The sequence below is a fragment of the Aaosphaeria arxii genome, assembly GCF_010015735.1.
Source record: "Aaosphaeria arxii CBS 175.79 unplaced genomic scaffold BU24scaffold_4, whole genome shotgun sequence".
Taxonomy (NCBI): domain Eukaryota; kingdom Fungi; phylum Ascomycota; class Dothideomycetes; order Pleosporales; genus Aaosphaeria; species Aaosphaeria arxii.
Window position 1 is genome coordinate 2,241,147 of NW_022983477.1, and position 27,920 is coordinate 2,269,066.

The following is a 27,920-nucleotide window of genomic DNA, read 5'->3' on the forward strand; positions in this document are numbered from 1 at the left end:
CGACGGGCTGGGATGCGGATATGCAGAGGCCAGTATGGATTCATGTCCCATGGTCATCTGGCAGCTGGCAGTTCGCTTGACGCTGGAGAAAAGACGCTTGACAGTTGACGGTTGACGGCGGTTGATGCTTGACCATGACCTTTCGCTCACCGGGTCTCTAAATCGGGCAGCGCTTGAGCTCCCCCAGTCCAAGTATGCCTTGACCGGCGGATGCCACTAACGACTAAACGACCAACAACACACCTACCTTTGGCATGACTACATTGCCTGCCGACTTACCCATACACGCCATACACTCCTCTTACTCGGTTGGCGTCTTGCTAAGAATTGGCATCCTTGCGTCCGCTGCATCGTTGCGGTGTTGCGTCTCCGTTGTCGTTGGTGCTCAAGCAGTCATACAACGATCTGCGTGTGTCGTCCTCGAATAGCCGACGGGGGAACAGGCGGCTTCAATCCGCAGCGAGTTCTACTGGGATCATGGGGATAGGAGGAGAGTAAGATGCTGACTGCGATCTGCAGGCATACTCACACTAGAAGCCTTCTAGAAGAATTGAAAGATTGGAATTGGCAGCGGTTGACGGGAAGTAGCCTACCAAACACCTTTGCAACGGGACAAATAGATAGAAACTCGTACCACCTGATCGATTATCGTTCACTCCTCTCCACCTACCTCGTGGTCGTATCCACCGAGGAGCAGTATACTCTCCAAACATGATGTAATAAGTCTTCAGTCCATCAATTTCGACATGGCAACCAACGGATAATGCCCCCGCCCCGTCAGGCTCATCCAAGTGGCAACGCCCGTCTATTGCCGCAATTGGCAAATGCAGTTTCTCCTTCATTCTCTCCCTCACCCTTCTCTCCATCCCTCTCTCTTTTTCACATGTCTTGCCCAGGCGGATGCCAACCAGACGTACCGCTATATTGTTCCCCACCTGAATGAAGCAAATCATTCAAGCCCGTGTTTCTCGTATTCGATGCACGTCGGAAGGCTGGCAATATGCTGGCATCACTACTTTGTACTGCCACAAGAATAGCATGGCCGAAATGACTAGGAATAGTAATGATGCATGTACGGAGTATATACGGGCCAAACTCAAGAATATTACATATACCTCGGCTAGGGGGAGCCCCATTCCCATACACCTTCGTTTAACTTCGACAACTTGGTACTAGGGAGGGGAGCGAACGAGTGGATAGGGCTGAGAACCGAGCCACTCTGATGAGTGATGTCCCTTGCGCTTGCTATGCCCTGCGATTCCCTGCTCCACCCCAAGGGCAAAGGAGCCTTGCCACGATGCAATCCTCCAGCCTCACCTTCAAGCCCCTGTACGCACGGCTGGGAACCGTGATAAATTCCCTCATGAGCCGCACCACCGCCGACCTGCCTGTCGGCCCTTATTCTTGGGTCGACCCGCTGGCTGTCCTCTTCCCCACCCATTTCGCGACGTAGAATCTTGACCTGCGCTTTGAACACCCGCCAGATCTTGTACTTAGCGAACGGGTCGGATTCATCGTCGTCAGACCCATCAATAACATCCTCACCTTCGTCATCGCTATCGTCGTCGGAATTCCTTGCAAGGTCTAGTAGAGTCGCTACAAATGCCTCCTTCAGATACGCAAAACTGAAGTCGTCAGTGATGCCGGCCATGGCGTCACACAATTTTGCCGGGAACTCGATGTTTTTCTTGTTCTTCAACTTGTTCCGCCAATATTGAGCTGGTAGCTAGTTAGCCTCACTTCGACGCAGACACGTTTCTGCAGGAGTCGATTACCATAGAGAGAGCGCTCCGCCTACACTTCGGATTAGCATACACGAATACGCAACATCTTGGAAGCTGACACACTCACCTTATCAGGCATTGGGAACAGGTACTTCCGGTCGAAGCGACTCGGCCTTTGAGACAGACCTGGGTCGAGCTGATCCACTACATTTCGAATTAGTCAACAGAAGTAGCCGTACAGCTGTTGTTCGCCTCACAATGGTTTGTTGTTGCAATCATCAAGATTCCTGTTTTTCAATTATTAGCAGACACGCCCTTTGAATGGAACAGGCAGCAATTGACACAAGCACGTACCGTCATTACTTTCCAACCCGTCAACTTCGTTGAAGAAGTAACTTCGAGTACCTGGCGTTACGATGGTGTCGATGTCTTCCAAGACCAGCATGCAGGGCGTCATGGATCTTGCCATCTCAAAGACCTGTCGGATGTTGTAGTTGTACGGCGCAGATTTGACATACAGAGTCACCACCGGAGGCTTTCGATCATTCAACGTATGCATCAGAGCCTTCAGTGAAATGGTCTTTCCATTTCCGACTGGGCCGTGGAAAACTAAAAAAGTCATCAATTCATGCAATCCCATTATTCTGGCGCCAGAAAACTTACTTAGGCCACGTTTCCTATCGATCCATCAGCTCTATCTATTCGCCTCTTCACTGAACTGTGTAAGGAATTTGGGCTTTCACTTACCATGGCACGCCGTATTCTTTGTAGATTTCCTCGCTATCGAAGAATTTATTGGCTACCTCCTTGACGGCTTTCTTCATTTTCGGATCTAGTATCACATCATCCCACTTCGCCTTCTTGACTTGCTCCCACAGCTTCGTGCTCCTCTGCCAGTACCCATCATATACGTAGATAGCAGGTTCCTCCTTGATGAGCCATGCACCGATGGTGGCCAGGAGGGCGCTGACGACCGAGGAGTTAGAGTATGGATTCTCGTTACCCCTCGGCTCTTTCAAAATGTACTGCAGGGTGCCATAGCCCACGACGACAGTATACAAGATGAAATTCTCACTGTTCCAGGTGTAGTTATAGCGGGCGAAGAAGATGTTCTCCGCCAGAAAACCTTGGCCTCCTCTGTGCGCGGGGCCAACGAAGCCACGCCAGCGCAGGACGGGCTCGGAATCCTCGTCGAGATCTGCTTGGGCGAATCCGGCAGCGGCGAATTGGAGAAGGTTGCAATTCGAGCCAGGCACAGTAGTCACAATCAATTCAGGGTGTTTAGCACGGAGGGCGGTGACGATCTGTACGTCTAGGTCGGTGGATTTGCCAGATGTGAACTTGTAGAAGTCACTGAAGAGAGATTCGGGTTTGCTGCCTTGAGCACTTGGCTGGTCGGTCTCAATAAAGGTGAAGTCATCGCATGAGGCCATGACGGGAAGCAATCCGAGAATGCACTTATGCTATGATATCCGGTGAGAAAGGGGCGAGAGATCGACTGCCACGATGTTTACATACTTAGGTAGAAACGGAGGTCGCCTGTTGATTTATTAACATCGAAGATACCAAGAAGGGAGCACGTGTAGACCCCAAAGCCCCTCCCCCAGCCTCCTCCTACTTGAAGCCAATATACCATGAGGAGAGATATGATTGGCCGATCGATATCTTTATGCAGTTTGAAACAATATGATACGTCATCGAGGCGACATGGGGATGCCTGATATGGCAGCTGCCTGTTTAGGAAGGATCATATTGATATCTCGGAGTCGATCAAGTAAGCACGCAAGGTAGGCATGAAGCAGAATAGGAAATTTTACAATATCTACGGAGCACCCAGTAGGAACAAGATGGAAAAAAAAGAAGGAAGGCAGGATTGGCATTAATTCATGCGATGCGCTCCTCAATGCCAACCAAGGACGTGGTGGGACGGATTAGCGAGTGCTGGCCGTTGTACCAATCCCAGACATTGTACAAAACCCCCAGTACAGAGTAGTGGGGAGAGGAATATCGACTCTTGTTGGATGAGTTTCGGGCCTTAAGTGCTCGTACCATGTTCCATCTAGGTATACATGTATAGGGTAGTCTCACATACATTCATGATAGCTAGGTAGGTAGGTACCCAGATACTCTGTATGCATGTGCATACACCAACTTACAGGAACGCAGATGAGGATGAGCACAAGCTGCGGGGTAAGAAATGTAGATACGGAGAGACATGGAGGACAATTCCGAGTATAATAACCGTATGGGGAATTTAGACATGAGGACGGAGGGCAAGTTCAGGATAGACAGCGGAAATCGCCATACTGTGTACATACAACTATTGCCGGCCCTCAACCGCGTGCCGGCGGCCATAAGTACAACTCGTGTCGCGCGATTTTATCATTTGGCCGTCGGAACTCCAGGCGACACGTCCTCTACCCCATACTTTCTCTTCCACTACCTATTATATATCACCAACTACTTGTCCTACTCCTCCAATACTAAACCTCACTTCTTACTCTCCCCCCTTCTGAACTGTGTGATAAACGAACTCCTGCTCGTACTCAACCAACCCCTCGGCGTTCCTGCCTACGACGGTCACGAGGGCCCTCTCCCGCCCACCAACGAACCAATGGAAGTCCAGCGATTGTGGAACGTCAGCCCGTCACCAGTGGCTCCGTGGCTCCTAGTCAGAAACCCGCCCTCTATCTGTACCCTAATGGCAGGATGAGGCGACACTTCATAATAGAAACTCAAGATTTCCCCTATGCGCAGCTTGAGGCTATCTTCGGCCCTCGCAAAAAAAGAAGAATAAAAACCCTTCGCTACACTCGAACGTGGCCTTTTTCACAATCCTTCAGATCTTCCAATTCATAAAGAACAATTCTTGACCCCACAAGTTTCCCCGCGCTTCTATCGTTCAAGTACCGTCCTGTACTTACACCGATAGCTGTACCTGTATCTTGACCTTCGATATACCGGAAGCAACAACAACAATGGCACCAGGTGCAATTCAGAACGGCGCTGCGGCCGCCAACAATGGCACTGCATTGAAGCCCACGGCGCGCGCTTTCCACCCAACAGGCACTCCAGACGCCTCCAAGTATCATGCCACATCGTCGCAAGAAGCCTACACCGATGAGCACCACTACGCCGCACACAACTACCACCCACTGCCCATTGGTACGTTCACATGTTTCGGTGCTTGCCCGCTACCAAAGCTAATATCTTCTAGTATTCTCTCGAGCAAGCGGAGTCTCAGTGTGGGATCCCGAAGGCAAACACTACCTCGATTTCCTCTCCGCATACAGCGCTGTGAACCAAGGCCATTGCCACCCCGAGCTAGTCAAGGCATTGACTGAGCAGGCATCGCGATTGACTCTCAGCAGTCGCGCATTCTACAACGATGTCTTCCCACGCTTCGCCAAGTATGTCACCGAGACTCTCGGCTTCGACATGGTCTTGCCCATGAATACGGGAGCTGAAGCTGTCGAGACTGCCGTGAAGATTGCGCGGAAATGGGGATACAAGGTGAAGGGAATTCCGCACAACGAAGCTCTAGTTTTCTCTGTGCAAGAGAACTTCCACGGACGAACAGTAAGCACATGTTCCAAGTCGTACTTATCTCCCGAACCCCGGCTAACGCAAGATCAACCAACAGTTCGCCGCCATTACCATGTCGACTGACCCAGAGTCCCGTGACAACTATGGCCCGTACCTCCCCAACATCGGAAGTGTAAACCCATCCACTGGTAAGGAGATCAGGTACAACAACGTCGATGACGTGCGTGAGTTGCTTGAACAGCACGGCAAGAATACCGCTGCTTTCCTCGTGGAGCCAATCCAGGGCGAGGCTGGTATTGTCGTGCCCGACGATAGCTACCTCCGTGAAGTCAAGGCATTGTGCGAGAAGCACAACGTCCTTCTCATCTGTGACGAGATCCAGACCGGAATCGCGCGTACCGGTAAGATGCTCTGCCACGAATGGAGCGGGATCAAGCCAGACCTCGTTCTCCTCGGAAAGGCTATCTCGGGCGGAATGTACCCAGTCTCTTGCGTTCTCGGTGCGAAGGAGGTCATGCTTACCATTGAACCCGGTACCCATGGCTCGACCTACGGTGGCAACCCGCTGGGCTCTGCAGTGGCCATTCGGGCATTGGAACTCATCCAGGAGGAGAATATGGTTGAACGTGCCGAGAAGGCCGGTCAACTCTTCCGCGATGGACTGAAGAAGATCAACAATCCAATGATCCAAACGATCCGCGGCAAGGGCCTTTTGAACGCCATCGTCATTGACGAAAGCCTTACCAATGGTCATAGTGCTTGGGATCTCTGCATGCTCTTCAAGGAGAAGGGTTTACTGGTAAGAATAGCCTTTAAGATAAAATCTACCTTGTCGACGTCGACTGATCTAATTGTGTAGGCAAAACCAACCCACCAGAACATCATTCGTCTGGCACCTCCACTGGTCATTACCGACGAGCAAATCGAATCAGCTCTCTCGATCATCAAGGAGGCTATCGAGGAACTACCCAGCCTCAAGGGTAAAAGGGAGGAGGAAGTGTTGCCAGCCGGCGAGAAGAACGTCCACATTGGTGTGGATAACTGAACATTTCCTCTTCGAATATGTTTCTCATGATCAGGTCTTACTTTACGATAGTATTGGCGTTTCGGGGCTTGAGGTAATCATATGATGCGCCGGACATACCGGATTCCATTGATACCTACCGGCTACGTGTGCGCATTTGTTGTTCGTTGCTGCCACCGTTCCAAAATAGCATGATTACCTAGATATCTTGAAGACAAGGTAGACGCAATCGCTAAAACGATAACATAGAAGCACTTTGTATCGTCTGACACTTTCCTCGCTCGTCGACATGTGAATCAGTGACTTGTGATAAGGGAAGTAGCGTTGACGACAGATGGATGACCAGTTGTGCAATTGTTCGCTTACAGATAAATGTTCGCACTTGCCTATCTTGAGCGTTTCTGTCCGTGAGACCTCCAGAATGGTAGGAGCATAAGGGATGGCTGGCATAGTGTACTTAATGGAAGCCCTGTCTCTCCAATCTGTGCCTTATTCGATTTCTGTTAACCCTACTTCCAACATTCTGTTTCGTAGATCAACGTGAACTCCGAATATGTCATCATTGTGTGGAAATACATGGCTTTGAAATTGCCTCTACGTATGTGCCTCTTGCAGTTCCGATACCCCACACCATACTACACGTTGCATTCTCTTTGACTGTAGTTGACGTGAGTCACATACAGCTCGGCGACCGTCTGTACTCGATGATCATACTAAGCACACTTCTATTCCGCGCCTGGAGTGCGAAGCTACAAGGCAGGATGACCAGTCGAGGTATCAAAAGCTCGGAGGTTTATAACCTCCGACAGCTCAGGAACTCGTCCGCCGCTTTCGTTCGACACTACCCACGCATGACTGGTTCCTGGTAGTGATTACTTTCTACCTTACAATTGCTCTCTCCACCAACCAATAGTCCACGTCAGCGCGCTGCCTATTGAGGAAATTCAGAACTTCCGTCCAGAGAAAATCGGGTAGCGACCGAAAAAGCGCTTACAGTTCGCAGAAGCATTCGGTACGTGCTTGGCTGCCTAGTGACAGGCAGCCAGGAGCCTAACGATAGCATATGGGCAACGGGAAGAGAGGACCAGACGACCATGGATCGTTCAGACGTTCGGAATGTGGGCACAGGAGCGATCGGTAACTCGGAAGATGTGGCTAAAAGAAAATCAAACAGTTTCGATGCATGCATACAGCAAAATCCACAGTCTACTCTACTGAAGAACAACATTGTCGCGTCTTTCTGATTGGACCGGGACGTATACGACTCTACCAAGCCGGGAGATGGGCAACATGGTAAAGCAAGGATCGCATGTTAAACTCGATCTTGCATGGAAGAAAATGCCACCAACTTCCAGAATACTAGAGTGATACCTATGCGACTCGGTGCCGGCTTTGCTCAGTGGCGTTCACAACATTCGAGTAATAATAAGTTTACTCGACTTTCCGAGACCCAAGGCCCACTGTGCAGAGATGCAGAACTTTGCTTTCAATGCTAGCAGAGGTATCCTTTGATAAGAAAACGACTTAGCGCTTCGGGACGTTGTTACCGATGTTACGGTCACGATGCTATACGGGTTTACGAGCAATCGACATTTAGATTGCACAACCACTTTCCGAGCGTACCTTCTATCTGCCTGTGTCGTACAACACGAGTAGTCGATGCAGTTCACAAAAAAAAGAAAGATGTGTGCTAGGATGCAGACTGGAGCCTTGAAATGTTTCTGCCCCATTTCGACTTTCCCTCAGATGGAGTGATCAAGCGCCCTTCACACCACGATAGCAAGGGCGGATGATGGATCTGACCTGTATCTTGTATGTGAAATGAAGGCGTGGAGACTTCGTATATCCTTTTCGTAATGACCCGTCGGGGATCGGGCGAGACGAACCTCCGCCCAAACAACGCAGAGTTAGAACATTCTTCTTTGCTTAGGCAACCCCCCCATTAATGCCCCTACGAGGCACCGTAAAGGGACTTCTGTTTATTGGCCGTCCTTAAGTCCGCACTTGTAACCGAGCTTTAGTCTGACTCTTGACCTCACCATTTATCGAGAGTTGCCATCAGAGGCCTCGGAGCTATATCTATCCCGGGTGACCTCCTTCGCTCATGCGCGTCGAATATGTGCGTCCCGTGTTGCCTTACAAATCGACTTCATGTCCATCCTTGAAGAATTTTGATTGAGACTTTTTATTCTTTCCTCGCTACTTTCACATTCGATTTTGGGGTTCTAATCGGAAGCAAGATCTTCTTGGTTTTGCTCTTCTACTCCGGTTTGTTTATTCCTGCGTCCCTCCACCAATTACTCGGTGGCGTTCGGAATAACTCCGCCTTCTAACAATCTGCCACGACAGACAATGTCGAGCTCTTCGCTCGATGAGAAGGAGAAGGAGCTTGGTATGCAGGATCCCCAGGCCGCAGTACATAATACGAAACAATATGAACCCATCGTAACCGAACCACTACAAGGCGACGCAGAAAAGGACCTTGAATCCAATGTCGATCAACACAACGTGTCTGGACGATTGTCGAGATTGCAAAGCGCTACCAGCGTGCGCTCTGATTATACAGAGAGCGTCTCTGACACCCGGAGTTCGACAATTGGCAAGAAGAGGTGGTACAAGCGAGTAAACCCCCTCAAATGGGGTCCTAAACCGCCTGTTCCAAAGGAACGGGTCGTCTGCCCTGAATACAATGCTTCGTGGTTTGCGATGATGACTTTTCAATGGATGGCACCTCTCATGACAGTACGTTGGAATTCAATTCGTTTAACTATGGGCTATAAAAACTGACATATTGGGACTTAGGTCGGATATAAACGCCCTCTCGAACGAAATGATCTATACACCGTCAACCCAGACCGAAGCGCAGACGTAATGGTAGCAAAATTGCAGGCTTCCTTTAAGAGGAGGAGAGAAGCTGGCGGCAAACGACCGTTGCTCGGAGCTATGTTCGACACCTTTAAGTGGGAATTCATCATTGGCGGTCTTTGCCAATTGACTGCCAGTGTCATCCAGGCGATCGCTCCATTCGTACTCCGCTTTCTCATCAACTTTGCCTTGAAGGCCTACATTGCGCAACATAGCGACCAACCGGAACCCAATATTGGAGAAGGAATTGGCCTTGTCATCGGAATCACAGCAATGCAATTCTTCCAGAGCGTGGCAACCAATCATTTCATGTACCGTGGAATGATGGTTGGCGGACAGGCCAGAGCAGTACTCATTGCAATCATTTTCGACAAGGCCATGAAACTGTCAGGCAGAGCTAAAGCCGGCGGGAAGGCCATCATAGAAGCGCCACCTCCAGATGTCAAACCTGGGTCAGAAGAGGAGAAGAAATGGTACCAAAGGATTCTAAAAAAGAAGACGAAGGATGCGCCAAAGGTAGAGGAGGGTGTGTCGGGCGACGGACAGGGCTGGGGCAATGGCAGAATCATCAATTTGATGTCCACCGATACGTACCGCGTTGATCAAGCCAGTGGTTTCTTCCATATGATTTGGTGCTCTCCCATTGCGATTCTCGTTACTGTGGCCCTGCTCATCGTCAATTTGACCTACAGTGCCCTCTCTGGTCTTGGGCTCTTGTTGATTGTTATGCCCTTGCTCGGCCGTGCCGTCAGGGCATTGTTCAATAGGAGAATGGCAATCAACAAGATCACTGACCAGCGTGTGAGTCTGACCCAGGAAATCATCCAAGCCGTCAGGTTCGTGAAGTACTTTGGCTGGGAAACAAGTTTCCTCGAGCGCGTCGACACGATCCGAAAGAGGGAAATCCACGGCGTCCAGGTCCTGCTCGCGATCCGAAACGGTATCTTGGCTGTCGGATTGTCCATGCCTGTCTTCGCATCTATGCTTTCCTTTATTACTTACTCGCTGACGGACCACGGTCTCAATCCGGCTCCCATCTTCTCGTCTTTGGCTTTGTTCAACTCCCTGCGTCTCCCTTTGAACTTTCTACCCCTAGTCATCGGTCAGGTCATCGACGCCAACGCATCGGTTAAGCGTATCCAGGAGTTTCTGTTGGCGGAGGAGGCGGAGGAGGATGCTAAGTGGGATTACGAGGCAAAGGATGCTATTGCATTGCAGAACGCCAGCTTCACCTGGGAACGCCACCCCACGACGGAAGGTGAGGGTGGTCCTGGCCCAAAGAAGAAGCCTAGCAAAGACAAGATGAAGAAGGGCAAGAGAGCAAGCATTACATCTCAGAAGAGCGATTCCGGTGTCAGTCCACCAGACTCATCGGCCGCTACTGCAGTCGAGGAGGAGCCATTCCAGATCAAAGACATGGATATTACAATTGGGCGAAATGAGCTGGTAGCGGTCATCGGAGGTGTAGGTTCGGGTAAGAGTTCGCTATTAGCAGCATTGGCTGGAGATATGAGGAAGACAAATGGTGACGTTACCATTGGAGCCTCCCGCGCTTTCTGCCCCCAGTATGCCTGGATCCAGAACGCAACCGTCAGGGACAACATCGTCTTCGGAAAGCCATACAGGAGCTCTTGGTACAATCAGGTCATCGATGCTTGCGCCCTTCGACCTGATCTGGATATGCTGCCCAATGGCGACAAGACTGAGATCGGCGAGCGCGGTATCACGGTTTCCGGTGGCCAGAAGCAGCGAATGAACATTGCCCGCGCCATATACTTCGACGCTGACATCATTCTCATGGACGACCCCCTTTCTGCCGTCGATGCCCACGTCGGACGTCACATTATGGATAACGCGATTTGCGGTCTACTAAAAGACAAGTGCCGAATCTTGGCCACTCACCAACTTCACGTATTGAGCCGATGCGATAGGATCATCTGGGTGGATGAGGGGCGCATACAGGCGGTGGATACTTTCGACAATCTGATGGCACATCACGCAGGCTTCCAACAGCTCATGACCATGACGGCAGACGAAGAGAAGAAGGAAGAGAAGGAGCACGCTGACGACGAGGATGAAGGAGAAGAGGAAAAGAAGGTCGTGAAGAAGAAGAAGGGCAAGAAGCCTGCTGCTGCCTTGATGCAAGAGGAGGATAGGGCAGTCAAAAGTGTGTCATGGAGTGTTTGGGTGGCATATATCAAGGCTGGTGGTGGTATTTGGGTTGCGCCGCTTGTGCTTGTACTCCTCATCCTCTCCCAAGGCGCCAATATCGCGACGAGTCTGTGGCTCTCATGGTGGACATCTAACAAATTTGGGTTCTCTGAAGGCACATATGTAAGATTCTCCATACTCCTATATCGGGGCCGTTCACTAACCATGCTATAGATCGGTGTATATTCTGCTCTCGGTGCTTCACAGGCCATCTTCATGTTTGGTTTCTCCATTGCAGTGTCGGTTTACGGAACAGAAGCTGGCAAAAAGATGCTTCATCGAGCCATTCACCGAGTGCTCCGGGCGCCAATGTCCTTCTTCGATACAACGCCGCTTGGACGAATTACCAATCGCTTCTCCAAAGATATCGATGTCATGGATAACACACTCACCGATGCGATCCGTATGTACTTCATGACGCTCGCCATGATCATATCTGTCTTCATCCTCATCATCGCATACTATTACTACTACGCCATTGCGCTCGGCCCGCTGTTCCTCCTATTCATGTTTTCTGCAGCTTACTACCGAGCGTCAGCTCGCGAGGTCAAGCGACACGAGTCTGTCCTTCGCAGCACTGTCTTTGCACGCTTCAGCGAGGCAGTCACGGGCACTCCGACGATTCGTGCCTATGGGCTTCAGGACCAGTTCTCCAAGTCGGTTCGTGCTTCGATAGACGACATGAACAGCGCCTACTACCTGACGTTTGCGAACCAGCGCTGGCTCAGTGTCCGACTAGATGTCATCGGCATTCTACTTGTTTTCACCACGGGTATCCTGGTCGTGACATCACGTTTCTCGGTCAACCCGAGTATTGCTGGACTCGTGCTCTCATATATTCTCACTATTGTACAGATGATTCAATTCACGGTGCGACAACTTGCGGAGGTGGAGAACAACATGAACGCGACCGAGCGGATTCATCACTACGGGACGATGTTGGAGGAAGAGGCGCCGCTCCACATGGGGGAGGTGCGCAAGACTTGGCCAGAACATGGCGAGATCATCTTCAAGGATGTCGAGATGCGATACCGCGACGGGTTGCCATTGGTGCTGAAGGGGCTCGACATGCACGTTGCGGCCGGCGAGAGGATTGGTGTGGTCGGACGTACTGGCGCAGGAAAGTCGAGTATCATGAGCGCGCTGTTCAGGCTGGTGGAGCTTTCGAGTGGATCGATTACGATTGACGGTGTCGACATCAGCACGATTGGATTGCACGACTTACGGTCGAAGCTCGCCATTATCCCGCAGGACCCCACGTTGTTCAAGGGTACGATTAGGTCCAACATTGACCCATTCAACGAGCACACGGATCTGGAGCTGTGGTCTGCGCTTCGGCAGGCCGACCTCGTGTCCAACGACGCCACCATGGACGATAAGTCGGGACGCATCCATCTGGATTCGGTGGTTGAGGAGGAAGGGCTGAACTTCTCGCTCGGACAGCGTCAATTGATGGCACTGGCACGCGCACTGGTGCGGGGCTCTCAAATCATTGTGTGCGACGAGGCGACGTCGTCTGTGGATTTCGAGACGGACCAGAAGATCCAGCAGACGATTGTGGAGGGCTTCAAGGGAAAGACGCTACTCTGCATCGCCCATCGTCTCAAGACGATTATACGCTATGACCGCATTTGCGTGATGGATGCCGGCCGCATCGCGGAGCTCGACACGCCACTCCGACTGTACGATGCTGGTGGTATTTTCCGCGGCATGTGCGACCGAAGCGGGATCCGGAGGGACGACTTCTTTTAGACGTAGCCGGAGGAGAGGGCCGCCCCATACAAACAGAGAAAGAGACGTGGATGAGCTTGGTTGTTACGAATGCATACACTGGGGGGCGGGTTAGGTTCAGTGCAGGCATACGATGCGGGGATATATTGTAAAGAGTTAGGGTTGGGTTGGGTTGGGCGAATCCTCTATTCCTTCATCTGCAGGCGTTCTTTTTTCTTCTTCATTCTGGGTGGGAAATTCAAGGAAAAATAAAAAGTCCGGGAAGGAGTCCGTTAATGCTCAAATAACGAGGGAGCAGGAGCAGGAGGAGCGGGAGGAAGGAAGGAGGATGAGGGCGAGGGGTATACTTCCATCGGATCTCTGTTTCAAGCAGCGCTGCTGTTTCTCTTTTTTCGTTTCTTTTCTGATCCTTTCAGCGACGGCATTTGAGCTCTCCGACGTCATCATATTTTCCTTTATGTTTTTTCATTACTGCATGGTCATGGTCATGGTCATAGTCATGGTCACTTGTTAGGGGACCGCGTGGTACTTTGCCACATTACTGTACATATACTCGTATGAGGTGGCTGCTGTCGTAAGTACCCTACTGAGGTACGTGTGGTCTTGGGGGGCTTAGGTCACTTAGTCTGCCCCCATCTTTGGGAGGGACCAGCGACCGAGAAGCCAAAGAAAGAAGAAGATGAAAAGATCAAAACGGCACATATGCATATAATAATAGAAGTACATCACAGCAGAAAGAAGACTGAATATTGATCACGAAGGATACCAACAGACAAATGGTTTTGGACGTTCACGCAGTACCTGTGGCGGCACACCAGTAGCACGAGCACGAGTGGACCAATGGACTACCTCGTATCTAGGTACTTAGTAAGTAACTACCTAGCCTGGGTAAAGACCTAGGTAGATGGGTGCTGTTATCCCCCCAATCACGACGTAGAGATATATATGGTTGATCGGGGTACCCGGTGGTGGAACACCTGGGCCGTGTTTGGGGGGGAACAGAGATGGATTGATTACTTGCATGAGGGTGTTGCTGAAAGTGGTAATCGATGATAGATGGATGGATACCTGATAGGAAGGAAGGAACAGAGGAAGAGAACACAGGAATGGAATGGGAAGCGGGACGAGACGAGCCAGCGGGGTGGTGGTGGGATTGGTTGCATGGTCATGTCGTCGGATAAGAAAAGAACAAGGCAACGCAGAGGGAGGAGGGTGAGGAGGAGGGGATGGGAGGGGCCGAAGGGAAGGAAGGGTACCTCGTAGGAAAGGGTAACCTTCCTTTCCTTGATTATTTGTGCGCGGCTGATGGTTCGTTTCGATTCGTTTGGTTTGGTTCGGACTGTGGTTGTTGGCGTTGGCGCTGGCGCTGGCGTTGTGTGCTATGCTATGTATGCGTGTGCATCGTGTGCGCGTATGTGTGTGCATATGTGTGAGTTGCGAAGAACAGACTGGGCTGGGCTGGGCCGGACTGGACTGGATTATTGACGAAAAGATTCAACGAAGAACAATAGTTACGTTAATGCGCAAGAGACGAGACTCACGAGAGAGAATGAGAGAGACAGACAAGAGAAAAAGAAGCCAAGTCCTTTTGCCACCAATTGCTGTAGAAGGGGGAAGTGCTAAGCTAAGCTAAGCTCCCATAGTAAAGCCTTCGTTCATTACTCGCGGTTGTGGTTGGTGTTGGGGGATCTCTCCTTTGGTTTGTGCAATATCCATAGTTAATGATGATAATCATCTTGAGGTTTTAATGCGCGCACTCTAAGGAATACTCTACTCTGCCGTCTCATACATACTGTACAATGCTGTGCTGTACCAGACTGACCAGTACTTTCCCGTATCATTGTCCTTCTTTGAATTCTCTTTCCTCTCTCTCTCGTTTAGTCTGTCAGTCTCTGTCTACACAGTATGAGTGAAATGGGAGTGAATTCTAGACCTCCAGCCGCGTGTCTAACCCGTTTGGATGCAGCGGGGGTTAGCTCCGACTTGCTGGGCTAACCGGACTAGCCTGGACTAGTTTGGCTTAGTTTGACTTAGCTTATCCTGTTCCTGGAGAGGCGCCAGTGGCTAATTAGGGTTATCGCTTCCTATCTCTCTCCCTCTCCGTCTCTCGTCTCCCTCCCATCTCAGCCTTCAGGCTCATCTCATCTACTGAACCTAGGTATGGATGCGTTGTGCACGGCTTGTCGCGCCGCCTCCAAGCTTGTCACTTCCCTCCATCGTACACCAAGCCGTTCCTCGTAACAGTGATCCGGTAGTTGACGAAGACAAGACCAGATACGCTTTCTCCGCTGACATGGAAGAGAGATACGGGTACGGTACGGTAGGTAGGGTAGGGTACCGTGTCATTGTTCGCCTCGGTTGCGTCCTCATCCATCGTTGAACCATTGTTTGCCATCATCCTCCCTTCAATTTACTGGTCAGCCAACTGGTTTTGTGCCATTTGGTTTTGTTGGCAATAATTGGTGTGACACTCGTGATGTGGAAGGGTTACTATGTCACTATGTCGCTCAGTCACGCAAGCAAGCAATCAATCAAGCAATCAAGAAAGAGAGCATGCAAACATGTCATCTCCGCGCACGGCGTGACGACGGGCGGGCGGGCTGGCGAGCGGGCTGGCGAACACAACGAAACTTGAGGCATAATACTATATTCCAGGACAGGATGGACGTACCGAGACGGTTGGACCACAGGGCAGGGCTGGACAGCACTGGACAGGGCATGCTCGTAATCGTCTACCAACCGCAGGACGATAATGCGGCCAGCGTATACCTACCTAACTAACCTACACTGCAGGCCAGTGACAAGTCAAGACTCTCTTAGAGAGGAGAAGAGGGTCTTTGGTTTCGTGGAAGAGAGCATTGTGGATACCGTCAAAGTACGAGTAGGAATGGGAAGATTGTCCGTTAGGCGTAAAGTATACCTAGTATGTAGGAAGGAAGCATTGAAGATAGATGATTGAGCATGCTGCATGACCATAGTTGGTTGGATAGGATTGTGGGATCGTTTCTCCGTACTGTTTGTTGTTGATGGTTCTCATTCTTCGTTTCCTTGGTGCAGAGGATGTGAGCATCTGCACTCCTCCTCCTTCTTGTCTTCCTCTTATTCCTCCTACCATTCTCTGTAACTTCGCGATGATGTATTCAGCACAAACTTTCTCTCTTTCGCTCTCTTTCGTAACTTGATGCACAGTCGCTCCTTCCTTTCTTCCCCCCCTCTCCCCCCTGTTGGGTCCTGCACCTTCCCCTTAGTCCTCTTAGTACCCTTAGCACCATCTTGGCAAGGAAAGCACAGTCCATGCGCCGAGAACAGAACCAGCATGTGCTCCATGCGTTCCACACAAGTTTCCCACCTTTCCCCTTCCGGCTACGCCTCCCATTCATCCAAGGGTAAAACGACGAGGCTACGAGGAGAGACCGAGAGAGAATGAGAGAGAGAGCAGGAAGAGAGGAGAGGAAAAGAGAGAGAAAGGATAACTGGAGGGATTGATGAGAGGGGAGACATGGGACATGGGTGATGAACATGGGTGGAGGGGGGATTGAGATGGACATGGATCTGGTTCCAATCTCCAGTAGTCGTAGTCGTAGTGAAGAGGTCGTCGATTCTGGCTGGGCTCAACACTACCACTACCAGCCAACCTACTATACTACTATACCCTCAACCAACAATCCAGCCTTTCCTTCGCTTCTCTTCTCATCATTCACTCTCTACTCATATTCAACGCTTGTCCCTCTTCCGATCATTTTATTCAATCCCCCTCAGTCCTCTCTCTCTCTTGTCATTCTCCCTCTCGTTGTTCATTCGTACGCCGTGGTCATCGTCGTACTGTGTTTATATCGTACCACCCTCATATCACCCTCACCCCCCTACTTCACTCGTCACCTTCAGCCGACGCGGTGTCTCTCGATCGATATACCCTTTTCTCCTCCTCCTTCCTTGTGCTCGTGCTTGCCTCGTCTAGGCATATTTCACTTGTGCAACCCCAGGCAGTAGCTGCGCTGGATCGAAAGCTCTGCTCTCTCGCTTTCTCTTCCCTCAAACGCTCTTGAACCACCTTCGCCCCAAGACATCGATCGCAAACAAATCTGGTAGAGCATTGATCTCAAGACATTGGCCCATTTCGTTAACCCCCCTGTTGGCTCCGAACCTCTTTGAGCTACCCCCTTCGAATCGCCATAAAAGTCCCCCAATCCGACCGCTCTTAAGTCGAACACGGACGTCACCAGCGACACTTCTCTGCTCATCGCCTGCTAGAAAAGGAGTCAGCTTTAACACCACTCTTCACTGCTCCAATCGCCGTCTTCGTCTGCGACACGACCCAATTCCAATTTATCTACCAAACACATTCTATCTGCACAGCATTTAGCTACCCTCTTCCCCCTCCTCATGGCAGCAAACGTCGAAAAGCCTGTCACCTTCGGTGCCACCATTGAAGCTCCCGCAAACACGGCCGCTCCTGCCCTTCGATCGGCTCCCTCCCACGAGTCCGCCTTGACTTCAGCTTCTACCTGCCCTCCTACCGAGAAAGAAACCCCCATCGATACTGCGAATCCCTTCTCTGCCTTCTACAAGCACCCAGACGCACGACGATCCATGGACGGAAACTCGAACAACAAGATGCACCTCGACATCAACGTCGCTGAGCGCGACTTGGAGTCGGGAGTGCCTCTCTCTGCCGCCACTACCCAACAACCCAAGGTTTCGGTCGATGGACGTGTCAAGGAGTGCACCATGTGGCCGTCACGACAGGCCATGATGGAGAAGAAGAAGATGAGCCGTCGCGCCCGTGGCTGCAATCTCTTCAGGAACCTCAACAGCAAGCAGAGACTTTGGGCCAAGATTGTCATCGCATTGTTCGTCATTGCGGCTGCTGTTGGTTTGGGTGTGGGCATCTCTCGAGCCGTCGGTGGTGGCGTCTGGTCTAGCCCTGGCCAGAGCAAGCCCATCCCCAACAGTTAGACACGCTCTATATTCACAGTCTCCATTCCCGTTCCTCAGTTGCAAGGCCGCAGTTGTCCTTGTCGTTGTTATTCTTCCGAAAGCTGTTCAGTGTTCTCAAGATTTCGACTTCCCGCAACCTCTCTCGACATCGCTTGCATAGACCGACCAGACAAGACTGTTTCACGATCCGTTTATTCGACACTTCAAATACTGCCTGTCCACCTTCTACTCATCGGCTCCGCTTGTGCATTCACTGGCATGTCTATGATCGACCATCTTGTCTTCATTCTCCGCATCACCCTCCGCATTCTTCCCCCCACGAAACCAATCAGACCATCATTCCTTGGCGTCGCACCCTCGTCTCAAAGCGATCATCTACCTTGATCAGCTTCCAAACGGAAGGATCCTTAGACCGTGGTTCCCTTTGAAACGTAGGACGCCTCTTCCTCCATCATTCCCTGCGGTTGGGGCCATGCTATGACGTTAGACTCTTTTCTTGCCGTCGCGGCTAAAACATTCTTGATATCCCTTATCAGAGGCAAAAAAATAACCATGTCTTTTGTTGCTCATTTAATGTACATATCCTCCTTTGGACTGGATTTGTCCATTTCTCCTTTTATCGATAACCGGTCTCCTTTTCTTTTCGTTAGGCGCATTGTCGGTTAGGTATCTTGGGAATCACATTGCATCTGCATGCATGGAGTGCGGGGAGTGTTTAATGGTTTCACTTTTTGGCTTGCTTTCATTACCACTGGGTTCCGACTTGTCGGGGTTTTTGTTCTCTTCGACCACTTTCATTACACGTTCATACCATGATATCCTGTCTTCAGTGACTGGAGAGACAAAGTTTGTTATTGTATATGAGACAGAGAGGATAAGGAAACACGTACAAGCTATTCCAGACTTTCTGAGTACAAAACCATATCTTCGTTCCTCTCCTTCGAGAGAGTCGAAGGGAGGCGGGCTCAAGTTTCTGTTTTTGACAAAAAAACCAATATCAATATCTTTCTTGAGGCCAGAACCATTCGAGTCTTCCAACTCGGAACTGTGCCCGACTCTCCTTCCAACAAATCCCTTTGAACAAACTCGTCTGCTACATGAAGTGAAGTACAACGTGATTGTCCCTATCTAGCACCCGTTCGATACGCATCTACCTGCACCGCCACGACTCTGTCCACCACCGAGATAAGACGCCGACACCGCGTGGTTCCCAGCCGACACCGCACGATCCATGCCGCACAGTATCGCCAATATTATAGTCCCGATAGTCATGCTTAGTCCAGCATTGACACAGCCCACATTCGATCAAACACCATCGCTTACGCGAATACGCATATACGCGGATGGGAGTAAGAGAGACCGAGGAGGAGGAAACTTGTAAGGTGTGAAGAAACACGAGTCTATTGTTGACATTGGCCCCTGGAATCAACAAATCAGTAGTACACATTCGGCGTGTGGTGGCTATCAAGATCATTTTGTGCATGTACGTGTGAAATATGGCAACATAGTGTGCCACTCACTCATGGCTTATATGACTATGACTCTATCACTCACATCACACTGGCCCCTTTCTTCATGGACTTTCTCTCTCTCGTTCCCCTTCTCATTTGAACTTGGGTACGGAGTAAATCACATTGATCTAGGGAGAGTGAGGTGTTCGTGGTAGGCAAGTGTGTCGTAGGGTTCTCCCTTGATTGAAGTTGATGATATTCAATATATTGATTGTTTTTCTTTCTTTTTGCTTTGTTTTCATAAATGGGTATCTAACTATTCGTTCGTTCATCCTCATCTCGTCATCTACATCTCCATACACCTTCTCTCTCTCTCTTCCTCATCCCTCAATACCTAAACATGACGATCCCCGCCCTCTCCGGATCCATCTTCCCCAGCAAAGGCTGACACCTCTCCAACGCCAACGCGCCATTGATAATCAGACTGACGCACCTGCCCAAAACCGCCACATACTTATCCCTCACGGCAGGATTGACATGCTGCACGCTGATGATAGTATCAAGCCACTCACAAATCTGCTCGTGCTGCCACTCCGCGCTGTAGCTGCCCATGCCGGCGGGCTGCGGGCCCGTCGCGAACTGCGAGACGCGCATCTGGGCGTACGTCCAGGGGGACCAGGCGCAGATGGGGGCGCGCGCCGTCACGGGGATCACGAGCGCGGGACACCCGTCGAAGACGTGGAACACGATTGTGCCGCACCCGGGCCGGCGAGACGTCGACCACATGTTCGCTCGGTAGGGGGAGATGCCCGTGAAGAGAATTACCATGCGGTTCGTGCCGATGTCGGTGGTGGGGTTCGGGTCGCAGAGGGAGAGGGTGTTGGCGGAGGAGGAGAGGAGGTGGTGGGAGAGGGCGTAGTCGCCTGTTGAATTTCACGTTAGTTTTGACGTTTGGAGAGGCTTTGGATGGAATGGGATGGGAATGATATCATATCGAACGGATATTGGGATTTGATATGGGATAGGTGAGAAAGAAGAAAGAGATGGGACGTACCACCCAAGAAGGGGCCGAAGAACTGGCATATGGCGAAGTCATTGGCCCTGGGAATCTGAGGCGTCCTCGCGCTGGCGAACAGATAAGGACAGAACCATCCCTTCTCGCAGCCTTGGGAGTCCCTCGTCGGGTAGATGCCTGCGAACCTGAGGTCGGCGTCCACGCCCATGAGCTTGTGCTTGATGCCGACCTGCAGGCTCTTGACGTTGGTGGTCTCGAGCATCTTCTCCTCCTCCGGCAGCATGTGCTCGATCGCCCCCTTGTCGATGGCCTGCTCGACGATCTGGAAGAAGGAGTACTTGAGTGCCGTCGAGACGAGGAGTGCCCCCGCAGTCGAGTTTACCAGTTCCGATACGAAGCTTTCTGCACCGAAGATTCCCGTCACGCCGTCGCTGACGCCCTCCACCAGTGGGGTTCCGACGAAGGCGAAGGTGGTGAAGAGCACAGCGTCTCTGTAGCGTACGTTGGGCAGGGTGACGGGGTTGTTGTCTCCCCATGGGGATAGCGAGGCTGGCATCTTCATGGCGGATGTTGCGGTCTGGACGGACGCCCGGGCTACCCGTCCGAACAATGTATCTCCCAGGAACCGTTGCACCGTCCCTGATTTTCTCTCGTCTTGGGGGCCCGATTGACTGCTTGCCGAGTCCTTTCGTTTGAAGAGACCTGTTGGAGCAGTGGTGGTGTACGACAGAGGCTGTTGTTGCTGCTGCTGGGGAGAGAACGGCTGTTGCACGTTGGGCTGCATCGGAGACTGTTGGATCATGCCGGGTTGCTGCTGTTGTTGCTGTTGCTGCTGCTGAGGATACTGCTGCTGTTGAGGCATCAACTGCTGCGCCTGTTGCTGCAGCATTTTCAACTTCTCCGGAGGTAGATTCTGTATCATCTGTTCGACCTGCTGCTGTTGCTGGGGAGTCATGTTGGGCGGATATTGCGTATTTTGTTGCAGAGGAGGTGACAGCGGCGACACGGATGGCTGTGAGGGGATTGACTGGGGTGACTGGACATATTGAGGCTGCTGCTGCGGCTGGGGAAATTGGGATTGCTGTCCTTGATATGTCTGAGGAATTTGAGTTTGTGCTGGAGGGAAAGCGCTCTGTTGCAATTGATTCTGAGGTGCAAAGGCATTCTGTTGTTGTTGTGGAGGGGGTGTGGGGGTTGGAAGCTGTTGTGGCCCGACTGTTGAATATGGAGGTGGAGGCGGGGGTGAATTGACAGCATAAGGCCCAGCTGGACCTTGAGGTTGCTGTGCCATTGACATTGTGGTAAAATTGGACTATCTCTTGCAGCTTTCGCTATACGTAAAGATATGATTCTGAGGTGGACAAGCACAGAGTCACAGTTTGAATATAAGAGTACCAAGCATTTCGAAATGTGGATTACAAGAACGAACGCCAAATAGGTAGAGAGACAAGAAGATCAGGTACTCTGCCAGAGGTTTAAAGGCGAATTACACTCATTCGGACCGCAGGGCTGTACATCTCAGCCGTACCTCGGTGGCTTGCATACCTTACTCGTTCTGGAGTACAGAAGCGATATTTCGCTGGCTCTCCCATGTCCGACTCCAGGGCCTGTGTTTCGGAGCCTATTCAGTGTTGTGCGCCAATAATGTCATTGATGGATTGGAGGAGAGCTGCATGGTCAATACGAGGATGAATGTGTATATAGGAGAGTACGCAGATCATGTGGTATGGTTTACAGGCTTGCCAAGTCTACCGGTGACAGGGCGCTGGCATATCTAGAGTTCGAGAGGGATAAAAATATAATTATCCGCATGTGGACTAGAGCCTTTTTTTTCTTAAACTCCCGTTAGTCAGCCCAATGGGGCAATCTTGCTAACGATCATCATCGTATTTGTTAGAGGGAGCCTGGAATGCCTTCAAGTCGAGGAATTCCAGCCTAGTCAGGTCCTGAACAAAAGAAGGGTTGCACATGTACGGAGTACGAAGTATACATACCTACCTGCCTACCTGCTAGGTACTGTTGCCATCTTTCCTTTCAAAAGAAGCCCTTGACGCCGCAAAGAATTGGGTCAGGGGCCGCTGCACAAACGAACTGGCCGGGCCGCTCCAGCGCCGTCGAATTCGATGCCTCGCTCCCTCCCTCACACAAAGGAAGATCAACATCCGACCATGAACCGTCAACCAAGGTACGGCTCATGAGACTACAAGTAGGCTTCTCCCATTCTCTTTCTCTCCATGGAACCACAGTTTGCATGAGTTCCACGGCCACCCCCATCTGCCCAGACCCACGTCAACTTGCCGGCCATGCGCATTGAAGAAACAGCCAGACGCGCCGCCAAGTGTGATAGGATGATGGGCGGCCAGCAATCCGGCCTGCAGCGCGCGTAATGAAGGGTCAAGATCCAATCACAAGTGCCATACGACCGCTGGGGCGCATCGAGAACGTGCAATGGGTCGAGTGGTCGCGCAGAAGAGACCCACGACGGCCCAATACTCGAAAAGATGTCTACGTTCGAGTCTTGGTCTTGGACTCTTATGGATCGCTTGGAAATGAAAATGGGAAGAAGAGGGGGGCAGAGGGGTGGCGCGCATCTGGAAAAGGGTATTCCGGGTGTTGAAAGGTGAGAAGATGGGTGAATGGCTACTCTATGTGCACCCAAGTAGGCATAACTTCGCCTCGGACGGCAACTAAGACAGAGATGAGGTACGAGTACCTATTGCCCTGTGGCCCTGTGGCCCTATACCCATCCCATACATGCCTATGCTTATATCTACTCAATACCTATACATACGTACCTACAGCAGGGCGATAATTCACCTCATTTGCCGCCTCTCTTTCTCTCACTATTCCCCCCGCCTCTTCCTTCTTCTGTTTCCTTCTCTCAAAGTATCTTAACTACTACATAGCCAGCTGGTGGCAGACCTCGGTCCTAACTGTTCATATACGAGCTCTTTCCAGCTGCAGCTGCCTGCGCAATCATCGTCGCAGCATTGCCCTGTTTCGCTCGTGTAAGCGTCGTCATATTGATCTACCCCGCGAGCAACAGCGCAGCCCAGCAATCCCACCACCACTTTATCCACCCACGCCCACCGCCCGTCTCCCAACAACACTTGACCTGCACCCGTCTCCAAAAATAAGTGTGTACCTGTCATCGCCGAAGATCCTTTCGAGCCCAAAAAATTATACATTTATCTAACAACAGATCTCTGGCCATGGATGGTCGCAGACAAGGACGGCCCGAGGAGGAGCTCTTCCTGCGGCCCTCCGACACTCCAGATACTCCCACGGTTGGTCCTTTGAGAATCGCAAAAAGGGACTCTGACTCCAAGAGTCCTCCACCGCGCACAGATTCAGCAGGCAGCTCAAAGGCTCCCTTATTCTCCCGTCCTCCTCCTATGCCGTCGTATCCTGCGCCGCCTACAAGTCCTCCGACTGTGCCCTTGCCCTACCCAGACGACCGACCAGCGCGAAGATATACACCCCTCAGCGAGGCTGAACGAGCTTCCAAGAACTCCACACCTCCAGAGACAGAAGGGAGAAGGCGAGGCTCGAGCTCGACGGCTCACACGGCGGGTTCAAGTAGCCCCAGGCCGCGATTCGATGCCAACGACCCTAACAGGCCCACGATATCTGGGTATGGCGCGCCAGGAAGGACCGCGGATGGTTCCATACAGCCTTCTAGGTTGGCTGAGCGTAGGGGAACGGCTCCGAAACCACTTCCAGACTCTCCAGGGCCAGAGACTCCCGATAAAGAGGGACTCTTCCAGGTTCCTCCGCAGCGCAAAGGCAGTACTGATCCCAACCCCTATCCCGACTATCACCAACAGTATTGGCCTCCTCCCAATGGCGCTGGAGCTTCTAAGCAAGAAGAACCTTCTACGCTGAATATTCCCAACCCTCGTGGCGTCAACCGCCTGAGCTCGACCGCTTCAACATCAACAACGAGAGCGCAGAGAGGCTCGCCACCTCCGCCGGAAACCCCAATCATTCCACCTCCAAGCGGAGGGATTGAAGCTCGATTTGCAGCCGCAGGTATCGCTGGAACTTCAACTTTGACAAACTTGCAAGCGCAAACCGCCCAGAATGCAGCCGCCGCGCAAAGAAACCAGGTTTATGCCAATCAGCCACCTCGACAGAACATGGCTTCTCCCCCTGTCAGTTCGCCACCGCCCCAGCAGCAGCAACAGCAACCTCCGCGCCGGCCATGGACTCCTACTGAGCAGCCGGGAAGCCAACCTCACGGTCCAACCGCTGTTTATCAGGGCATGAATGAGGTGGGACACGGCGGAAGCCCTCCACAAGCATCTCAAGCTCAGACGTCATACATGCCACCTGGTGTCAACAACCAGTTTTCTCCACCCCCTACCAATGTCCAATATCCTCCACCAGCGGCGAATGGTCCCCCTACGAACAATGTTCCCCCTGGAAATGGTCCTGCTGGGCATCAATTGAGCCAGGATATGAACCGTATGAACTTGACGGAGGAGCCACCGCCTGCGTATTCAAGCATTCCCCATCCCAGCGCTGCAGGGGGGGCTACCACTGCACAAGGCTTTCCAAATGAGAAACGAAACCAGAGTGCCTCAGCACCAGCTCCCCAAGGTGGTGTTATGAGCGATCCTAACCTTCAAGGACACCCTGCTTTCGCGAACAACATCCAGTCCCAGCAACCTCAACAGCCAAATCAACCCGTCCAGCCTCCACCGCAACAGGCACAACCGCCTCAGCAGCCGATCGCGCAGCCAGGTCCCTCCAATATGGCAGGCGTGATCTCGCCGACACCCACTGGGAGCTCCTTCAGCAGTCAAGCGCAGCCTACCTCGACTCCAAGCCCCGCACCCGGTCCTGGCCCTGCGTCTCCGCCGCCGCTTCCCGAAGGCTGGATTGCGCACCTTGATCCCGGCTCGGGGCAATATTACTATATCCACTTGCCGACGCAGTCCACACAATGGGAGTTCCCTAAAGGTCCTACACCTTTGAATCTCAATGAGCCAATGTCTCCCGTGAGCAATTTCACGAATCCGCTGGCATCTCCAGGATATGGAAAGACTCCATTGGCATCTCCGAGCTTCCCTGCCGCACAGATGGCCACCTACCCCGGAAGCATGATGAGTATGGATCCCATTGCGACACCAACAGCTGCTGGCTTCACGGGGCCACCTCCTGTTGCTGGCGTGGATCAGTACAAGGTCAATCCTACAAATAGCGTCTACTTTGGTCCTTACTTGAGATATACGAATATGGACCTTGAGCGAGGCCTGTGGCTTGGTTCGATCCTTCTAGTCACCAACACACCTCACCCTCCAACAATCCACATCCACCAGAGCGTCGACTTATCTCCCAGTCCTCGTCAACTAAAGGCAAACCCAATCTACTCTCATCAAAATTGGATATTCTATCGGTACGATATAGATCTAAAGATGGAGGAAGACCATGCATCTAAGTGGACGTACGCCATTACTTCGCATTTGGGCTGTACTCGATTCGAATTCCTTGTTGCAGGGCGCCATGAGACGAGCTGGCGATTCATTGCGCACTCTGGCAATGACTTTGCGCTCAATGTGAATGCGGCAGAGAGGGCCAAACTTGGCGGTATTGGATATATGTGGAAAGACATACTGCAGAAGAACAACGAGTGTGGCGGGTTTCACGTGCAGCTTGGAATGGGCGGCCAGATATATGCCGATCGATTATGGAAGGAGATCCCACTCCTCAAGCAATGGACTGCCACTAGTGGGAAGGAGAACCGTAAGAATGCTCCTTGGACGGCGAAGCATGAGGAGGAAGTCTGCCATGCGTACTTCCACTACTACACCAGCCACTTTGACCAGCCGCATCTGCGAGAGGCTTTCGCTCAGATTCCTCACATCCTGGCGCTTGACGACCATGACATGTAAGTTCCCCTCATCGTACAGAGGAGCACTATTCTGACAAAGCATTAGTTTCGATGGATTTGGCTCGTATCCGGAACATATGCAGTTCTCCAACATGTTCAAGAACATTGGGCGCATTGGTATCGAGATGTACCTTTTGTTCCAACATCACACGACAGTTGAGATTCTCCGAAACGTCAGCAATGATGTGGACCTGTTTACCATCACTGGAACGGGTTGGCATTTCATCAAATATCTCGGTCCTTGCGTTACAGTAGTTGCACCTGATTGTCGCTCGGAACGAAACCCTCACCAGGTGATGGCCGGTCCAACTTATCAAGGTCTTTTCCCCAAGATTGTTACGTTGCCACCTAGCGTCCAGCACTGCATCTGGATGATCCCGGTTCCCATCATCTACCCTCGCTTGGAGTCGGTCGAGCATCTTGCTAACTCGATGGCTACCGGAAAGAAGGCCGTCACGGGTACTTTCAATATGCTGGGCAAGGTCACAAGTTCCGTTGCCGGTGTCGTGGGAGCCAAATCGGTGGTTGGCGAAGGTTTCAATTCCGTGAAGAAAGCCGTTGGCAAATCTGGCTTGATGAGCGGTGTTCTCAGTCCATTCGGTGAGATTGATCTGCTCGATGAGCTGAGAGATCTGTGGACGCACGATTCGAAGGTATGTGTCTTAGCATTCTAATTGTAGCTTTTAACTGACTTCTTCTAGGACCTCGAGCGCACATACCTGATTAGAACGCTACAAGGCATCTCTCACAACAAGTCGTTGCGCATGACGTTCTTCTCGGGTGCCGTCGATTGCTGTGGAGCAGGTCTTGTCCATGACCCTGCCAAACCTCAGGACCACAAGACCATGTACCAAATCATTTCAGCATCAGTGGTGAATGGTCCGCCGAGCAACTATGTGTTGCGTCTGCTTCACAACAACCGAGCTCTTTATGTCCCCCAGAATGGACATAAGAGTACGCATCTACCATCAGACACCAAGGAAGACATGATGGAGATCTTCACTCAAGATGTCAACGGCGCGGCCCGGGAGTACAAGCGATTGATGGGTCGCAGGAACTACATTGCCTGTGTGGTCTACGATCCGGAGATTGTCAATGGCACTTTCGGCCAGGCCGTGCCGGGACATGGAAGTGGCAAGTTGAGTCTTGCGGTAGATTTCATGGTGCAGAACGAGGGAGCTTTCAGTGCACCCATGAAGTATGGCCCTGTCATTGTACCGAGCTTGGATTACGGCCGGTGATTGAGCAGGCTTTGGCCTTGTTGTGCTTTGATGTAATTCATGCTGGGGGGTGTTTTATGATCGTTTGTCTGTCGTGCATAGCAAGCGGAATGAATATTTGATTTGATTTGCGTTTATATGTGGAGCGATACAATACCGATTGATGGATTTTGTTGTTGACGAACTGGTATCGCCATGATAGATGACCATAGTATTTACTTCCATACCCTTGAAATTATCATTGTTTCCCTTTGACTATGCGCATCGTTTCGTTCTTTTGCATTTCCGAAGTGCAGCTT

The 27,920-nt window shown here is 51.5% G+C and overlaps 9 protein-coding genes across 9 annotated transcripts; 6 read left to right on the plus strand and 3 right to left on the minus strand.

Annotated features, from left to right (window-relative positions):
• Positions 1-150: 150 nt before the first annotated feature.
• On the plus strand, positions 151-479 carry BU24DRAFT_190361 (uncharacterized protein). The gene has a single exon (XM_033521708.1). It carries the CDS (start codon positions 255-257, stop codon positions 426-428), a length of 174 nt encoding a protein of 57 aa, XP_033384366.1. The 5' UTR covers positions 151-254; the 3' UTR covers positions 429-479.
• Positions 480-1,054: 575 nt separating this feature from the next.
• On the minus strand, positions 1,055-3,286 carry BU24DRAFT_422342 (P-loop containing nucleoside triphosphate hydrolase protein). The gene is made up of 7 exons (XM_033527965.1): positions 2,472-3,286; positions 2,388-2,401; positions 2,079-2,333; positions 1,982-2,011; positions 1,852-1,928; positions 1,776-1,794; positions 1,055-1,719 (listed from the first exon to the last, which is right to left on the minus strand). The coding sequence occupies exons 1-7, from the start codon at positions 3,155-3,157 to the stop codon at positions 1,121-1,123; spliced, it is 1,680 nt and encodes a 559-aa protein (XP_033384367.1). The 5' UTR covers positions 3,158-3,286; the 3' UTR covers positions 1,055-1,120.
• Positions 3,287-4,570: 1,284 nt separating this feature from the next.
• Positions 4,571-6,402, plus strand: BU24DRAFT_190450 (ornithine aminotransferase). Its single transcript, XM_033521709.1, has 4 exons — positions 4,571-4,889; positions 4,942-5,303; positions 5,368-6,069; positions 6,130-6,402. The coding sequence occupies exons 1-4, from the start codon at positions 4,703-4,705 to the stop codon at positions 6,313-6,315; spliced, it is 1,437 nt and encodes a 478-aa protein (XP_033384368.1). The 5' UTR covers positions 4,571-4,702; the 3' UTR covers positions 6,316-6,402.
• A 2,244-nt stretch (positions 6,403-8,646) lies between these two features.
• On the plus strand, positions 8,647-13,122 carry BU24DRAFT_409186 (ABC multidrug transporter-like protein; the record flags this gene model as incomplete). The annotated part of the gene is made up of 3 exons (XM_033525901.1): positions 8,647-9,036; positions 9,097-11,493; positions 11,545-13,122. The coding sequence occupies 3 exons, from the start codon at positions 8,647-8,649 to the stop codon at positions 13,120-13,122; spliced, it is 4,365 nt and encodes a 1,454-aa protein (XP_033384369.1).
• Positions 13,123-16,134: 3,012 nt separating this feature from the next.
• Positions 16,135-16,521, minus strand: BU24DRAFT_190572 (uncharacterized protein). The gene has a single exon (XM_033521710.1). It carries the CDS (start codon positions 16,426-16,428, stop codon positions 16,210-16,212), a length of 219 nt encoding a protein of 72 aa, XP_033384370.1. The 5' UTR covers positions 16,429-16,521; the 3' UTR covers positions 16,135-16,209.
• On the plus strand, positions 16,522-17,288 carry BU24DRAFT_190579 (uncharacterized protein). The gene has a single exon (XM_033521711.1). It carries the CDS (start codon positions 16,615-16,617, stop codon positions 17,089-17,091), a length of 477 nt encoding a protein of 158 aa, XP_033384371.1. The 5' UTR covers positions 16,522-16,614; the 3' UTR covers positions 17,092-17,288.
• BU24DRAFT_190580 (uncharacterized protein) lies at positions 17,289-18,397 on the plus strand. The gene has a single exon (XM_033521712.1). The coding sequence runs from the start codon at positions 17,485-17,487 to the stop codon at positions 18,055-18,057; it is 573 nt and encodes a 190-aa protein (XP_033384372.1). The 5' UTR covers positions 17,289-17,484; the 3' UTR covers positions 18,058-18,397.
• Positions 18,398-19,877: 1,480 nt separating this feature from the next.
• BU24DRAFT_462235 (uncharacterized protein) lies at positions 19,878-21,802 on the minus strand (the record flags this gene model as incomplete). Its single annotated transcript, XM_033531977.1, has 2 exons — positions 19,878-20,413; positions 20,545-21,802. The coding sequence occupies 2 exons, from the start codon at positions 21,800-21,802 to the stop codon at positions 19,878-19,880; spliced, it is 1,794 nt and encodes a 597-aa protein (XP_033384373.1).
• A 1,514-nt stretch (positions 21,803-23,316) lies between these two features.
• BU24DRAFT_422353 (uncharacterized protein) lies at positions 23,317-27,872 on the plus strand. Its single transcript, XM_033527966.1, has 3 exons — positions 23,317-26,398; positions 26,448-27,054; positions 27,103-27,872. Exons 1-3 carry the CDS (start codon positions 23,718-23,720, stop codon positions 27,640-27,642), a joined length of 3,828 nt encoding a protein of 1,275 aa, XP_033384374.1. The 5' UTR covers positions 23,317-23,717; the 3' UTR covers positions 27,643-27,872.
• Positions 27,873-27,920: the final 48 nt, after the last annotated feature.